The sequence below is a fragment of the Pundamilia nyererei genome, unplaced genomic scaffold (genome assembly GCF_000239375.1).
Source record: "Pundamilia nyererei isolate P.nyererei 1_Seehausen unplaced genomic scaffold, PunNye1.0 scaffold00175, whole genome shotgun sequence".
NCBI classification, from domain to species: domain Eukaryota; kingdom Metazoa; phylum Chordata; class Actinopteri; order Cichliformes; family Cichlidae; genus Pundamilia; species Pundamilia nyererei.
In genome coordinates, this window is record NW_005187576.1 from 691,075 (window position 1) to 707,810 (window position 16,736).

Genomic DNA, 16,736 nt, shown 5'->3' on the forward strand with positions numbered 1-16,736 from the left:
TGTGTGTGTGTGTGTGTGTGTGTGTGTGTGTGTGTGTGTGTGTGTGTGTGTGTGTGTGTGTGTGTGTGTGTGTGCGTGTGCACATAATCTGTGGAGCTGCCTCCCATATCCTCAGCTTAATACTGTCGCCATTCACTGCTCAGCACTGATAGCATAGCTTAGCCTGCAGCCAAAGCAAGCTAGACATGGAGCGCCTGTTTATTGTGGGTATAAATGATAGGACTTCCATTAAGAGGATGGAACTCTTAGCAGAATAACTTTATTGCACAGCTGGACATTGTCGATTTCTGATATGCCTTCATTTGCTGCCAACATTTTAAGCGGTTATGAATATTATTGTTGAAATAATATTTGTATTTTTACCTCTTTTTCCCTCCCCCACCCTCTTCCTCCTGTCTTCTCCTCCCTGTTTCTCTCTCTATAAAGCAACAGTATTGCAGCATCTGCAGTGTGTGCCTTCAACTTGAGCGCCATCACCCAGGCCTTCAATGGGCCTTTCCGCACCCAGGAGAATCCTCGTTCCACTTGGCTTCCCACGCCCAACCCCATCCACAATTTCCAGGTTAGTTTAACCACACGCCTCCTCACTGAGACCACTGTTTAAAAGTTAAATCAGTCAGTTACCTTTTTAAACTGTGAAAGAGGAAACTGTAATTAGAGCTCCAGCTCACGGATACCAGTTTGCAGAAGTTAAGCCATTTCAATCAGACACCAGACAGACAGCTACCATTCAACCAGCATGGTTATCATTGATTTAATTCAATTCAGTTTTATTTATATAGCGCCAAATCACAACAACTGCTTATACTGTAAGGTAAAACCATACAATAATATAGAGACACCCCCAACAATCAGATGCCTCCCTATGAACAAGCACCTGGCAACAGTGGGAAGAAAAAACTCCCTTTTAACAGGAAGAAACCTCTGACAGAACCAGGCTCAGGGAGGGGCGGCCATCTGCCGCGACTGGTTAGGGATGGAGTGGGGGAGTTAGGACAAAGACACGCTGTGGACAAGAGCCTGAGATAAATAATAACTAATGAAAATAAAATGAGGTGAGTGTAGAAGAAACACTCAGAAATGCACATCATGGGAATCTCTCAGCAGCATAGGCTAATTGCGGCACATCTAAGGGAGGGTAACTATATGCTTTATCAAAAGCAAAGTTTTAAACCTAATCTTGATAGTAGAGAGAGTGTTTGTCTCCTGAATCCAAATTGGCAGTTAATTTTACAAGAGGGAGGTCTGAAAGCAGAAGCCGCTGTCTTCCATTTTACTTTTAAATACATAAGGAACCACAAGTAAACCTGCAATCTGAGAGTGAAGTGCTCTGTTGAGGTGATATGGTACTATGAGGTCTTTAAGATAAGATTATGCCTGATTATTAAAGACCTTGTATGAGAGAAGGATTTCTAAAGCTGGGGCAAGCCTCAAGTGGCCATTTGACGAAGTGCAGTTTTTGGCACTTCCATTTCCTATTCTTAGCACACTGATTAAGATAAAGAGTTACCCTGCTGTCCTTCCATCTTTTCCAATTTGTAATCTTCTGATTGCAAAATACTGTGAAAACAAAAAAGTTCAGTATCTTGCTTTTTCTTTCATTCATGCAACATTTCGACAAAAGCTTCGAAACCCTAAAAGAACATTTGCCAATTTTCTCAGTTGCTGCACTCTCCTGCATAAAGATGACTCAATTCATCTTAAAATCAAAATGAAAGTCATCTTCAGTTGTAAGAAATACATATCCTTTCCTTCAGTTATTGGCTTCAGGCTGTAACACTGTGGCATTTTTAGTCGGAAAAATGGATCCGTAATCTAGGATTTCACACCATTTGGTGTGTAGAGCTTGCTGCTGGTGCTGCACAGCATGGCTGCAGTCTCCAATTCTCCAAGTTAACAGCTGAAGGCAAGAAGAAGATTTCAACCAATTAGATACTGTGATTACCACAAAACCACATATTGATAATCACCCGTCAGTCCGTCATTGTCGTTCACCAAAAAAAATAGAATCAGCAAACAAATCAGCCTCTCATTTCAAATCCCAGAGAATGAGCAGAAGTTGCAATCCACAGCTAATCTCTGCTGCACAAACAAAGCTTTTCAGAACACTGTCATTTCATACTTTTTCTTCTCAAGTGCCTCATTAAGCTGCTGTGCTGTTAGTGTGTTCACATAACATTCCATTCAAAAGTTGCAATTACTCAGACTTCATAGATTTAGGAATTGAAACAATCTCGCCAGACGAGGCGTATTGATTCGGTAGGTGTAAAGAAGAGTGTGTGGCATGCTCTTTGTTTGTTTTTTTCGTGCTTTTGTCCATGCCTCTCTCGCTGCCTTTTAGATTTTCTTATATGCATTTTACATTTTCACATCTTCTTCTTACTTTATATCCCTTTGTCCAAATTCCAACATTGCCTTTCTTTTGCAGTGCGGTACTATAGATGACAAGGGTCTGAATCAGGGCTTGACAGAGCGCAGTCTGCAGGACGCCCAGCGGCTTTACCTCATGAACGATGTTGTCCAGCCGGAGTCTATTGATCCGCTGGTCATGCAAGATGACGTTCGCTTCTCAAACCTAGTCGTGGACATTGTTCAGGGCATGGACACTCTCTTCCATGTTATGTACATCAGCACAGGTTAGTAGTGAAAGAGGAAAACCAAAACTTTAAGATTGAGGAGGTAGGTTCCTTGCTTTATTTTGTCTGTCTCTTTTAGAGTACGGCACCATCCTGAAGGCACTGGCTACCCCCAACAAGAACCTGCAAGGCTGTTACCTGGAGGAGATGGAGCTCTTCCCATCAGGTGTTCGAGAACCGATCCTGAGCCTGCAGATCCTGCATAGTGACAGGTCACTCTTTGTTGGGCTCAACAACAGAGTCCTGAAGATCCCGCTGGAGAGATGCTCCACCTACAAAACGGAGACGTAAGTACAGCAAGCTTGTAAAAGCTCACTCATCCAGGATGGCTTTGTTTTAAATGACAGCATGTGTAAAGAATCTTGCGCCGCTGACGTCAGTGGGGTGAGGGGATTTTGGATGTCGATTTGCAGATGACTTCAGAGGCATTTGGCTGAGTCTGTTCTCTGCAGCACAAAACAAGTCCATCTGAATTAAAACGTTACAGCTCTGCATGCTTTTGTAACTGTAACATTGTAGCAGTAAAAAACTGTGTTGCTTTGTCACATAGTTTGGCATTTCCTTCATTAGAACATCAAAAATAAACACAAAGTTCTTTTTTTTAATCTATGAATGGGCTGCAGAGAGAGACTCAGCCCATTTTTAGATAAAATACCACACTGTGTGCTCCTTTTTGATGTTTTGATCTCACAAGCCTAGATGTGACTACTGTGTGTATATCAGGGGTGTCCAACTCCCCTCCTCGAGAGCTACCGTCCTGCAGATTTTAGACAAATCCTTGTTCCAACCTACCTGAATCAAATGAATGGCCAAACTTGATGGCATGCTGAAGAGGTAATCCAACCATTTGATTCAGCTGTGTTGGAGTAGGGATGCATCTAAAAGCTGCAGGACAGTAGCTCTCAAGGACTGGAGTTAGACACCCCTGGTGTCAGATCTTCAAAGATGTTTTTCCTCGTTCAACCACTGGACTGCTGCTCAGGATTACTCTGCTCAGTGCTGCCACCCGTGGCTGAAGGTCATATTATATCTAAGCTTTCTTAATTATTATCATAGTATCAATTTACACCTTTGATAAGTAGATACTTTGAAGATACTCTCATTTGGGGCTGCCAACAAGGGTTGCTGTTAAATTGATTACAACATTCTGGCATCGGAACATCTCCGATTCAGTCCTTGCAGGAATCTTTGTTAAAAGCGTTCCTCTTCTCATTGTTTTACATTTGCATTTTTTTTTGCTCTGTTTTCTAAAAGTCCAACTATAAAAATAATGCAAATAACAAGCTAAAAGATAGCACACCTCATTTTTCTTAAAGCTGTTATGCCCTATACATCGGGTATATATTTAATTGCTAATTTTAAGCTTTTTGGCATTGGATTCATTTTAACTTGCTTGGTCCCCTATTGAAGACAAGTATCTGTCCTCAGCTAGGATTAATGTCTGGAAGGCCTTGCCTATAATCATTAAAGTCCTTATGGAACCAGACGAATGAATGGGGTGGTATCTGCTAGCTGGAGGAAATTAATTTGTTGTGGTTTTTCTTCTTCTTCTTTTTTTTGCAGTAAGGAAGTTGTGCATAATACAGAGACAGCACTGTTCTGCCTTTTGTTTGTGTCTGAATCAGAGGATAAATAAAAAGTTATGTGTGAAGCGACCTCATACGCTGCCAGAGAAGTTTTTCTACAGGCATGCCTTTGCGTGACAGAGGTACAAAGACTCAGAGAGAGAGGGAGGGAGGGGGGCTTTCCTCTCCCATCTCCAGCTCCAGTGTTATTCATGTGAAAGTCTCCGTGGTGGGTGAGGGGAGTTTGTCGAGGCTACTGCATCTGATCATCGCCACCTCCGTCCTTCAAAGTCAATTTCATTTTAGAATACAAATAGCTTAATGCTTTTTTTCCTGGTGTGTGTGTGTGTGTGTGTGTGTGTGTGTGTGTGTGTGTGTGTGTGTGTGTGTGTGTGTGTGTGTGTGGCAGTCTCCATGGTGTGATATATGCGTGGGTTGGTGGTGGACACTTTCTAATGTGCATGCTGCATGATGAGTCAGCTCATTGTTTCTACTAAAAATCCAAACTCCTAGACACACCGGAGCAGACACTCACACACACCAGGAAAAGGTGACCATTGTGTTTAATAAGACGTGGGTGGGTGAGATTTGCAAGATGAGAATCAGGCACAAAAGAGGAACAAGAAGAAAGAGATCGAAAAGGCGAGTAAAATAAGCTATTTAAGACACACAAAGGTGAAACGATAAGAAGAGTGGGCTCCAAGGGCATAAGAGGAAGGGGGAAGGCTGGGAGGTTGGGAAGAGGCCCGCATTTAATCTAGTTTGTGATATTCTGCTCACCCCTGCACTTCATACGTATTATCTTTCACATTGCTCTGCAGCCAAAGGCAAAACGAGCTGGAGAATACAACAGTTTTGAACCTGTCGGTTGGGGTGACACCTGAGCTCATTTAGTTGGACTTAAGTGACCAGAAAAAAAACAGATATGTGATATTGAGTTAGGAGATTGTGGGGGGAAAGAGAAATGGCCAGGTAGTGAGAATTCATGCATGTGAATAGGCCTGCAGCTTATATTTTCATTAAGTGCTGATCTGATCCAATCACTCAGATATGCCAATTAAACTTTCCAGAGCCAAAGTTGGGTTTTCACATCTTGTTTTTTCTTGTTTTTTCTTTTTTTTTTTAAGTCTCATGCTCAAATCAGAAGTTGTTCACCAAAGAAACGCTGTTTTCTTTTACACATACTGCACACGGAGGCTTAAACAGGTTTTCGGTTGTGTTACACAAGCGTATTGTCAAGCTATTCTCAAATGTATTGTTCAGAGTAAATACACTGTGGGAAAAAAGGAATGGCCTGTGAAACTGCCAGTGGCACTGCTTAATCAGCAAGACTAGTGCTTGTTGCTGAGTATTTAAAGCTGAACCAGATAAAATTCACAGCACATCATATCGCTCAAATATACTCTGGAGAGCTTAACTGGACAGGTTACAGAGCTGGAAAGCTGCTCTAACGTACGGAAAATGCAAAGCTGAAATCTAGTTGCTGACACATAGCTGACAGTCACACTTTGTGTATAAAGTTCTCATCTGTTATCATCTATTGAGAACATGTATCTTATATAGAACTTATAAGAAATGATATACATTTTAAAAAAACACACATTTCAGTGTGTACTACCTCTTTAATTGTCCACGGTTGTGTACAAAACAGACTGGATCAGAGGTCAGGCCTGTTTGTTCTTTCATCGTGTCTTCCTGAGTATCTCTCTGGGTACACACTGTTAGCACTGCATGAAAAAGGTCCACCTGCCCTTTTGCTCTTTCCTCCTCTGAGTTAGCTCCCAATCATTGTACTGTTGTCTGAATGAGTGGAGTGAATTTCCCTCCCGTGCTGTGTGCAGCCATCCTATTCCCATGCAGCCATATATTCATTCACACCCCGGTAACAACTGAATAATCTGATATGGTTATATCAGCGAACAGCGGCCCATTAGCAGGCACACTATTATGACACATAAACAAACACTGAAGCAGGTGAGACATGATAATTATTATTATCAGCTTTGTTAGAAACAAGGTAACTGTTTAATGGACAGACTGAATAGCTGTGATGCCGAGATCCTTCATTTAAGGTTAGTTTTATCATTTCTGTAGCCACGTGGGTCCAACGGGCTCTAAGTGATGCAAATTTTGCTATCAGAGGGGGAATGCAAAGGTCTGTAGGGATGTCTGTGTGTCCTCCAGTTTGTTTGGAGTGCCTCTATAGAGTGACGCAGAATTCTGGACACAGAGAAACTCTCCATCACTACCCACATGTAAAATTCACCTTAAAGTGGTTTTTGAGTACAGTGGTACAGCGGTTAGCCCTGTTGCCTCATGGCAAGAAGGTCCTGGGCTTCCTGTGTAGAGTTTACATCTTCTTTTTCTGTGTTTGTAGGAGTCCTCTCCACATAATCCTGATCTCGCAGTCCAAGGACATGCGGTTAGTGGGGTTAGCTTAATTGGTGATCGTGTTGGCACTGTGACCTCTCGCCCCATATCAATTGGGATAGGCTCCAACCCCCTGTGACCATTTGTTGGATAACGAGAAGAAACTGGATGGATAGAGTTTTCACCCTAGTATTTTGGGAATGTAAAACATATGTAATTTCATACCAAGGGGGAAGTCATTCTGCTGCTAAACTGAATAAAATGCCTCGCTTAAAGTACTCACTGATTTATCTACATCACACTCTAACACTTAATGCCGACCTAGCAGCTAGTTTGATACAGGAAGGCGGAGGTGCCCCTCTATATTTATGTGCCACAAGCAATGTTGTCATTGTTGGCTACAAGAGCGAGTACAGTAGTTCTCATGTACTCCTGGCATCTGGGGAAGTAAACATGTAGTGGATTAGTTTTATTTATTTATTAATGCAAATCATCAAAACAGGAATCCTCTGTGTTAGTACATTACACCGCTAGTGAGGCTAATGTTTATTAGCTTTGGCTCTAAGCCCATTTTAATGGCATCTCCTCAGCTTATACCAGATGACTCCACAAGCTTCATGAAATTCAGGTGGGAGTTTTTAGAGCAATCTTTCTGAAAGAAAGACAAACGGTGCTGAATATATCATAGAATATGCAATTAAATTTGAGGATTTTTTAGAGAAGGTAATTATTTTGCATTAAAGCAATATGTTCCATCAGCACCAGCTGACTGCAGGTGTCTCCGCTTGTCCTGGGTACACTGGGTGAAAACAGAGGTTTTATTAATAATAATGGATTGGATTTATATAACGCTTTTCAAGGCACCCAAAGCGCTTTACAATGCCACTATTCATTCACTCTCACATTGGTGGAAGCAAGCTACAGTTGTAGCCACAGCTGCCCTGGGGCAGACTGACAAAAGCGAGGTTGCCATAATCGCACCATCGGCCCCTCTGGCCAACACCAGTAGGTAGTAGGGTAAAGTGTCTTGCCCAAGGACACAACAACCAGGACAGAGAGCCCGGGGATTGAACTGGCAACCTTCCGGTTAGAAATGTGCTTCCCAACCCCCTGAGCCACGGTCGCCATGGCTTATTAGCCTTTAGCCGTTAGCGAGCTGCACCTATAGTCCATAACCAATGCCTCATTTTCTTTGGGTCAGTCAAGCAAGGCCATGCTTTATCCAGAAAGGTCCTTAAAGAGACACAAGTTAAACTGAAGATGGTTCAGGAGGTTCTACATACTTACTTTTAAAGATCAAAGCATGCATAATAACATATATTCAAAGACAATAAACCTCACAGCAGCAACAAGCTAACACTGAGTTGATTTGAACTGTTACCAGTTAAAATCTCAATTACATAAAGTGCCTTTACTGTTCAGTTTTTCATTGCCATTGATCCACATTAGCGACGACGTCGGGGCTGAAAACCCTGAGAGCAGAACAACGTTTGCATCGTCGTCTTTAAGTCGAGTGCTTTTTTTATGTTACGCTGCTAAACCTTTTCAAGCGCTGTTGATTTGTATCCTTTTAGTGATGGCTTGCAGACAAACGTTACAGCTTGTCTTGCCGTTTTTTGTGTGTGTGTCTGCATGCCCGTGTGTGTTTGTCCTTCTATTTGTGGTAATTATATTTGACCTGGCCAATTGGTACCTCTGGCTAACAGTACCGCTCTGTCCTCCACACAGCCCTCTATCTCTCTATCTCACTCTGTTAGTGGAGTGATTTATTTTGGCCGCAGCAGCATGCAGGCTTAGCTACAGCGTTGTATCCATCAGGTCTTTTCCCCCCCCTGCCTCTCACTGCTTACACTGAATAAAGCAAGTTAGTCCACACTGCCAAATAGATGAAACTACAAGTTTCACAGCAGCATGGTGCTTACATCCCCTACAAAAAGCCAACTTAAAAGTTGCACTTTTTCTTTACTGGACTGGTTAACTCATTTGTCAAAACTGGAGGTGTCAGACAGGGAGAAGTGGTTGTACACGGGGGTTTCAAGTTAGATGATTTTATTATTTTTTTCTTTGACTGCTTTCACAGCTGGTGTTGAGGAGAACGAGGGCAGAGCACGAGAAAGGGAGAACGTAAGACTTCTGAAACAAAAATAACTATGAGAAGGAGGAAATGCTAAATAAATGATGAGGTTAATGTCGAGGAGGATGAAACGGAACAAATCAGGCTGTTCTGTAGCAGCTGCATTCTTGCAGAAAAACCGCGCCGCTCACACGTGTGCTTACATTACGTTTTATTACAAGAGGTACAGTTGTATCTGCCTGAAGGGCTCAGGCTCAATTTGCTGTTTAAGAATTTGTGGTTATGTTTGTGTTATTAATAGTGACCCAGCAGCGTTCGTGGGGGGAAGGACGCTAAGCCTGCCTGCAGCAGGAGTGTAAAACAAGGACAGGAAACCACTAAGTGGCAATTGAGGAAAACCACTGACCATTAGCATCTCCGATTGCGCCTCTGTGTGTGGCTGCTTGTTAAAACCAAGCCACTGTCGTTCTACTGGAGCTGTAGACTTCCTGTCTGTGTCAGTGTTGGGGGAGCTTACAGCCCGGTCACTGAGCAAACTCAATTTGCCGTCGGCTGCGACTGCCAGTCTGTCAGCAGGCCTCTAGAGCTCACTGCTGCTAAGCCTGTATGACCTGTCAGAGGAACACTTCACCAGCCAAGGACTCAGGCAGATGGAGGGAGAAGGTGTTCACACAGTGGATATATTTATTACTGCTCCAGAATGCTGTTCCTTTATTACAGGTTTTGTTCTGGCTTCACTTACACTTCAGTGTAATCATTTTTTTCTCTCTCTCTCTGCTTCATTCTCGCTCTGTCAGTTTCTGTCTAGATTGCTTTCTCAACATCCACTTTCTTCCAGCCTTGATTTAGGCTGACACAATGTCTTAACCTCCAGCATGTCTTTAAGCCCCCCACCCCAGCCCCACCGATGACTTGTAGTTACTATAAATTAAAGGACATTAATTATGGGGATTAATTAATGGAAATGCATTAGCTTCAGTCTTATTTTGAGAATATAATCGACTTCATAAACAATTTAGGCTATATCAAAGTGGGGCTAATCAATTCTTATTCTTAATTCAGAAAAGGGTCTTTCTAATTTCTGCCGCAAATGTTGCAAAGTCCCTAAATTTCTCTCTAATAAATGCAGTAAACCATGTGTCGGTGTATGTTGTTCACTTGTCTCGTTCATTTGATCTACATCAGATGCGCTGACTGTATTGCTGGGAACCCGAGCATGTGCAGTTCCGTGTTTGCTGCCATTTTAATGAGTGATGGTTTCATTATGGAGTCTCCTACATGTTGGAGACTGTCACTCTTGTTGCCAGGCATTATCATCATCATCAAAGACACGTGTACTGTATGTATGATGTCAGTTAAAGTGGTATTTGCTCATCTCCCATCACATTCTTGCTGAGAGTTGGTCCCTGTGAATGTTAGCGCTTTTACTCAAAGCTCTGCTCTTAGATAACGTTCTTGTGTAATTTCGTAGTACCTTTATTAACTTGCCTCAAATTTGAGATTAGTTGTTATTTGCCTACTTTAGTTTGCTGGCATTTTTTTTCCTGTCATTGCTACAAGCCACTTAATTTCTCTGGTCACTCAGTAGCTTCTTCCTCTGTTTCTTTATTTTGGTTGTTTGTTCTTGCTTGACTTGTGACCTCACGTGTCATGTTACATCACCAGTGAGTAACAGTCAGCAAAGTAAAGGAATAAACCAGCACCGACTGGGACATCTACCTTTGCTGCACACATGAGTGTGACAGTGGGAACTGCACTGGTTAGACCAGGGCCAGGGACTGGTACTGGTCCATGAGTTGTTTGGTGCCGGGCCGCGAGAGTTGAGGCTCAGGTTTTCAGGGTTTTCATCGTTAGCTTGGTTTCCCCGGGTCTTTTCCTGTGTTGTAGTTGTGTGTCTTATTTTGAAAGAAATATTTACACATTACCATAGCGACCAGAGAGCATTGAGGGGCAGAGAGGAGGATGTTACTCTCAATGCTGTTGGCGCATTTCAGGAGGACGCTGCTGATAAAGTTACACAATTACACAGTCCGTAAAGGCCGGTCCGTGAAAATATCATCTGACATTAAACCGGTCCGTAGCACATAAAAGGTTGGGGAGTGCTGGGTTAGAACATTCTGTAATGGGAGCTTTGGTTCCTGGATTTTGTACGCGCATCCTCTATCAAGGTTTTCTTCTCTGTGTCCAAAGAAAATTTTAAGAATAGCTCCAAGAGTCCTAGGTAGAGGTTGCTTGTCTGCATTGTGATGGATGTTTGACCTGCCAAGTATAAAATTGGATTGGATGGGCCAGTATAGATGGGATGGATTATAGATTTACAACTCCATCAAAAAGGCTGACTGGGTTGATAAAATGTTGTCAAACAAACAAGAGATTTCACCTCTTGGTTATTTTTGTCCATATTCATATTGCCCATTTCTGTGTCGTCTTTGTGTCTCATATCTTCTCCTCTCCACTCTTTCAGCCGTTTTAATATAATTTCTTATCCTGGATCTCTCCTTGTCGTGTAGCCTGTCTCTGCCGCCCCATTGTTTCTCTGTGATGATGCAGCTACTTTTTATCCACCGGGGCCAAAAAATGTACATAGAGGACAGCAAGGTTTTTCTTTTTTTGGCAGACAGCCATCTCACTTTTGTTTTCTTGAGTTTTTTTGGACACGGCACCATCAGTCTTCAGCCTGGCTCCAACTGGGCCTAATTGGATGTATTAGCGCTGAGTGCTAGCAGGAGTTCTCTCTGTTTCCGATTCATCATGAGCAGACTTCTTAAATAGCCAGCTCAGCCCAGCACAGCAGGCGGGGGTAAGAATCCCTGGGGACAGGCTCGCTCCCCCTGGAGAGAGGATGAAGAGTGCCTTGACAGCAGTGGTCTCCTAAGAGTGGATGTTTAAAAAGAAATGGCATAGCTCATATGGAGAGATGGAGAGGCTGCCGTATGCCAACATATGTTAAATGAGTCAGGCCCTCCAGACAGCCTTTGCTAACGTTTTCTCCGAGTGTCAGCGTGACATCTAATAATGGCTGAATGCAATCCATAATTTATCAGTTCTGGTGATCATATTTGCAATTATACACTGACAGCCTGCTATTAAAGGCGAGGTGCACTATTGTTTTTACGTCTGGTTGTTAAAGGTCCAATAATAAAAGGAGACACTGGTTTTTACTGCATTCACAAACGATTTAAAATGCCAATTACACCCCGACAGAATGCAGGAGATTTATCTTCTGATGCCAGTTGTCCGGACTTTTTGTTATATGCGCTGCTGAGTTTTGCTGCTCAGTATGTTTAAAATTTAACAGGCCGTGTTCCATAGCTTCTCTGTTTTGATATAGTGTGCCACTGGGCATGCATGCTGCTGAATTAAATATCAGCCAGTACCCTGCAGACTTCTCAAACGATTCACTCACACATACAGCACAAAGACACGCCCTCGTGGTGTACGAAGATGAAGTGCTCATGAGTAAGCACGCTTGCTTATGTGCACACTTACACAAATTAAGACACGCACACACTTTGTGCCATTTTCAGAGGCCTCACACTTCTCCGTATCTGCAGGATCAGCCTCCTGTTCTGGCTGACATTCCTTTGCACCTGCTTGAGGAATTAGCTTTTCTGCTCCCATCACACAGCCCTCGCTCCATCCACACTGCCTCTAATTAACTTTTACAGTGGTGCTGTTTTTAAAAAATAGTGAGCCGTCAAGGCAGAATAGCACTGCGAGCTTTTGGCTGGTGTGTTATGCAGCTGTAGAAAAGGTCAGAGAGGGAGCTAAATGGTCTGGCACACTGTCTTTTTCTCCCTTGACTAGTATTAAAACTGGGATGTGGTGGAAAGAAAGGATGGGACACAAGAGTTTTAGCCATCCTATTAATATACGAAAAATAAAAAGCAGTCCGATTTTTTTTAATAAAAACATATTTTAAACCCATTTTGTTAAAGATTCAGACTATGTTGAGCAACATACCACTTTAGCTGTCATACCTATTTACCAGTGAGCAGCAGTTATTCACATCCCTCCTTACTGCGATTTCTAATGTTCATCCTCCACTTGTTTGGATGGATTTTCACAGGTACAAGGCTAAAACCAAAAACAGCAGAGATGCTGTACAAACTGCAAATAAAAATGGGATGCAATGATTTGCAAATCTCATAAATTCATATTTTATTCTCAGTAGAACATCTGAGACATACCGTTTCATGAAAAAGATTACCTCATTTAGAATTTGATGGCAGCAACATCTCACAAAAACGTTGGGAAACAAAACGCTGTAAATGTCAAAGGTGCTAAAAAGAAACAGCTTGAGAGGATGTAATAAATGACATAAAGGAAAATAGCAACCTCGCTAATATTACAAAAAACCCTAAACTTAAATACAAGTGATCCTCAAAACCAAAAAGAATTGCAAGAAACACGCACAGAGAAACACCAAGGACCAAGACCCAGGGCCCCCGACAGTATAATGCCTACAGTGCTGTGATCTCTTCTGCGAGCAGTAAAGTGTTTTACACACATTTACATTCCTGACATAACCTCTGGTTCTGCCTTGAAGCAGCTGTTGTGAATTTGTGCTATATAAATAAAATTATATTGAACTGAATAAACACATCATAGAAAGTTCTCTTATTTTATGTTTGTCACAAAAAGCAAATTGCACCTACGCTGCTGGAAGTCTCATTGAACCCTCACATCTGTTTGTTTGCAATCCTGTTATTGATAGACACCCATCTGCACTGGTCACCCATACAGCTCTTATTGCAGCCCTCTTTAGTAAATCTGCCCCATGAGGTCAACCACTGATTTTGTCTTTTTTTTATTGTACTACAAATACATTATAAGGTTGAGGTCGTGTCTTTGTAGACACGATGCTGTTGGTTGGAACATTCGCCAACCTGTTGCCTCAAAATTGGAATTATGCTGTTGTCTAAAATATTAATTTAGGTTTATAAAAGTTTGCCTATCTTGCATCTACATTGACGAAACTCAAAACAGGGGAAAGCTTCTTACCCAGAGCGGTGTAATTCACGTTTGTGATGGAGTGATAAATTCAAAAGATGTATTAACCCTCTCACTTTAGTTTGTCAGCCAATTTGTCAGGATCAGCTTTCCAGTTGTTCCAGTCTTCAAAATAGCTCATACTATAAGTTGCATTCATTCATGTCCCTAAATCAATGCAAACCGGGTGAATCCACCACCGAATGTCTTTCCCTGAGGTCAGAATCCTCCCAGCCTGCCTCCCGGCACATATTACCCACAGGTAATTAGGCTTTAAATCGCTACCGCCGCTTCCTTTTCGTACAACATTTATTCTCCATGAAATGCACACTTATTAATTGTTCCGCTCAGCTGATCTCTGCAGTGGTGTGTGTGCTGGAGGGAAGTTTGCTAATCAGAAAACCAAATGAGAATTCTTCAGCCGTGGTGACGACGCAAAGCCACCCGTCAAAGTCACTCCAGACACGGTGTGGTCACCCTTGAGCCAAAATGGCATCCAGCTCCTCCCTCCCCCCCTTTCAAATGATCTATTAAGTTCAGTGAACTGTGACTTTGTTGCCGACCTCATTACGATTATCGTTTCGTCGGTATCGGAGATTGCATCCAGTGTAATAGAGCCGCTTAATTAAAACGACACACACAAAGGTTACCAGTCAGTGGTCGCAAAGTAAAGGTCGTCCTTTCCCCGGCTAGCTGTGCCACAGATCACCAGAGGAACGCTGCTGCCACTCCACGCTCGCTCGTTTTGTTTGTCTGCCGGGGTCACCTCTGATTTGCTGACGAAGCAGTAATGTCTTTATGGAACCAAACCGACCTCGAGTTCATCGCTGAGCTCAGGGCCCGTTCACAGAGAGCTGTATCAACACTTGGACATTCCTCAACCTCTCAGCTAAAACACTACAGGGCTCTTCAAATAAACCATGCGTGCCTGTGCCAGGAAAACAGGGGGGGAAAGCAACAAGAATCTTTCCTTTCAGCAGAATTGAAAGACAGGAGCGAGAGAATCTCCAGCGCTGCAATTAAGGAAAATCGCAACAGAGAAGGAGTACGATAAGAGGGAAGGACCGTAGCTGAAAAAGAGAAGCAGAAGGGGGACAGCGAGGGATGCTGAAAGTGAAGGGGCGCCTTTTGAGAGAGAGGAGTTACTCAGTTGATGCCTTTATTCTGTGTTCCTGAGGCATCCAGATCAGCTCTGGCAGCTAAGCCTCGTCATTAACAGCTTTAGATTTAATTAGCTGTCATTAAGCCTCTGTTTTACTGGGGGAGCTTGCAAATATTTAATCACTGTTTGGGTGATGTTTCATGTTAGTATTTGAGCAGAGGGAGGGACACTGCATCAAAAACTCTGATCGACGCAGTCTTTCCTTAAAATGCACGTGTGCTACTTCCTGCAGTTTAACAGAGGACTTTCGTTAATGAACTTTTTTTGTTTCTGGTGGTTTTTAGTGGTTTGTTTATTTGACCTCTCCATACATTTTATTAAAGAAAAGAAACAAATGAAAACTGCTGCACTCAGTGTATAAAAAATGCAATATTCTATTTAATCAGATTACATATGTAAAATGGATTTTAATTCCTTGTAATCGGAAGGTTGCTGGTTCGAGCCCCGGCTCGGACAGTCTTGGTCGTTGTGTCCTTGGGCACGACACTTCACCCGTTGCCTACTGGTGGTGGTCAGAGGGCCGGTGGCGCCAGTGTCCGGCAGCCTCGCCTCTGTCAGTGCGCCCCGGGGTGGCTGTGGCTACAATGTAGCTGCCATCACCAGTGTGTGAATGTGTGTGTGAATGGGTGGATGACTGGATGTGTAAAGCGCTTTGGGGTCCTTGGGGACTAGTAAAGCGCTATACAAATACAGGCCATTTATCCATACAGTTATTCACTGTGCTGAAAACTCCTTCTTCCTCTCCTCTCCGCGCAGACTGTGCTTGGAGGCGAGGGACCCTTACTGCGGCTGGGACTTTAGGCAGCGCAGATGCACCACGTTGGAGGACAGTTCTAACATGAGCCAGTGGAAGCAGAACATCACCGTTTGTCCGGTAAGACTGACATCACGGCCTCGTTTTCCTGTAAGAAAAGGCCAAGGGCGCCTGACTTCTTCTCACACCAGGGGTGTAAGACGTACTGCAGGCGCTTTGTTAATGTCATCTTTTTTTTCACATTCAATAGTGGATGATACCATTCATGTGTCCGGTAAAAGAGCTGGCTCAAGTTCAGGTTATAGGATAAAGCAGAGGAAGAAAAGAAGGTGAATTTGACTAAGCTTAAACAACTGAAATCAAAGGGATTTAAGTTTAAGTTGGCAGAAGGAAGTGAATTGTAGTGCTTTTATTTCCATTTACTCCTCTAAAAACAGTCTCGTCTTTATTTTGGTAAGCAGGGCCTGTCTGCTTCCTGTGACTTATGACCGATGTGTGTTTTCCAGCTGCGGAACCAGACCATCGACGGCGGCTTCGGGCCCTGGGCACCGTGGCAACCCTGCAACAATGATGATGTTGTTGATGGTGTGAGCTCCTGTTTGTGTCGCTCCAGGTCTTGTAACAGTCCTGCCCCTCGGTGTGGAGGCAAAAACTGCGAGGGCCCCACCATCGAGGTGTCAAACTGTTCAAGGTAGAAAATAAAACCTCTGAAAAGAGTGATTTTTTTATTTTTCACAATAGCTTTTAAGTTGTTTTTAATTTTATACTTTTGCTTTAGTAGCATATTTAATCAAGATTACAGTATTTTACAAGGGGTTAAGGCCAGCACAGTAATGCAGTGTGGGTTCTTCCTGTCCCACTGCGCGGATTTCTCCAGGTGGATGAAAGGCTAGTCTATTTGCTGAACTGTGATTCTCAATTGGCCGTAAGTGTAAAGAGAGGCAAATTCAACCAATACAGAGGCTACTAAGGTACACTTATGTGCTGTTTTCCAAAAACATAAAGCACACAGGCCTTGAGACCAGTTGGTGACCCCCTGGCAACCTGAATTCAATAAATGTTTATTTCTACCCATTGGTAAGTGGCTTCTGCAAGCTGGTGGTTATAACTAGATCCAATCAATCAGAAAACAGGTGCTGCACAAAAACCTTCATGGAGTTGTTTTGATTGCCGTGTTCGCTGT

At 42.9% G+C, this 16,736-nt stretch overlaps 1 protein-coding gene across 1 annotated transcript in view; it reads left to right on the top strand.

Annotated features, from left to right (window-relative positions):
• The window catches only part of sema5ba (sema domain, seven thrombospondin repeats (type 1 and type 1-like), transmembrane domain (TM) and short cytoplasmic domain, (semaphorin) 5Ba), an 87,961-nt gene that overhangs the window by 43,953 nt on the left and 27,272 nt on the right, over window positions 1–16,736 (top strand). Inside the window, exons 7-11 of the mRNA XM_013914151.1 lie at window positions 427–562; window positions 2,429–2,636; window positions 2,716–2,923; window positions 15,556–15,673; window positions 16,060–16,244. Coding sequence (XP_013769605.1) covers window positions 427–562; window positions 2,429–2,636; window positions 2,716–2,923; window positions 15,556–15,673; window positions 16,060–16,244 — 855 coding nt within the window. The remainder of the gene's footprint in view (window positions 1–426; window positions 563–2,428; window positions 2,637–2,715; window positions 2,924–15,555; window positions 15,674–16,059; window positions 16,245–16,736) is intronic.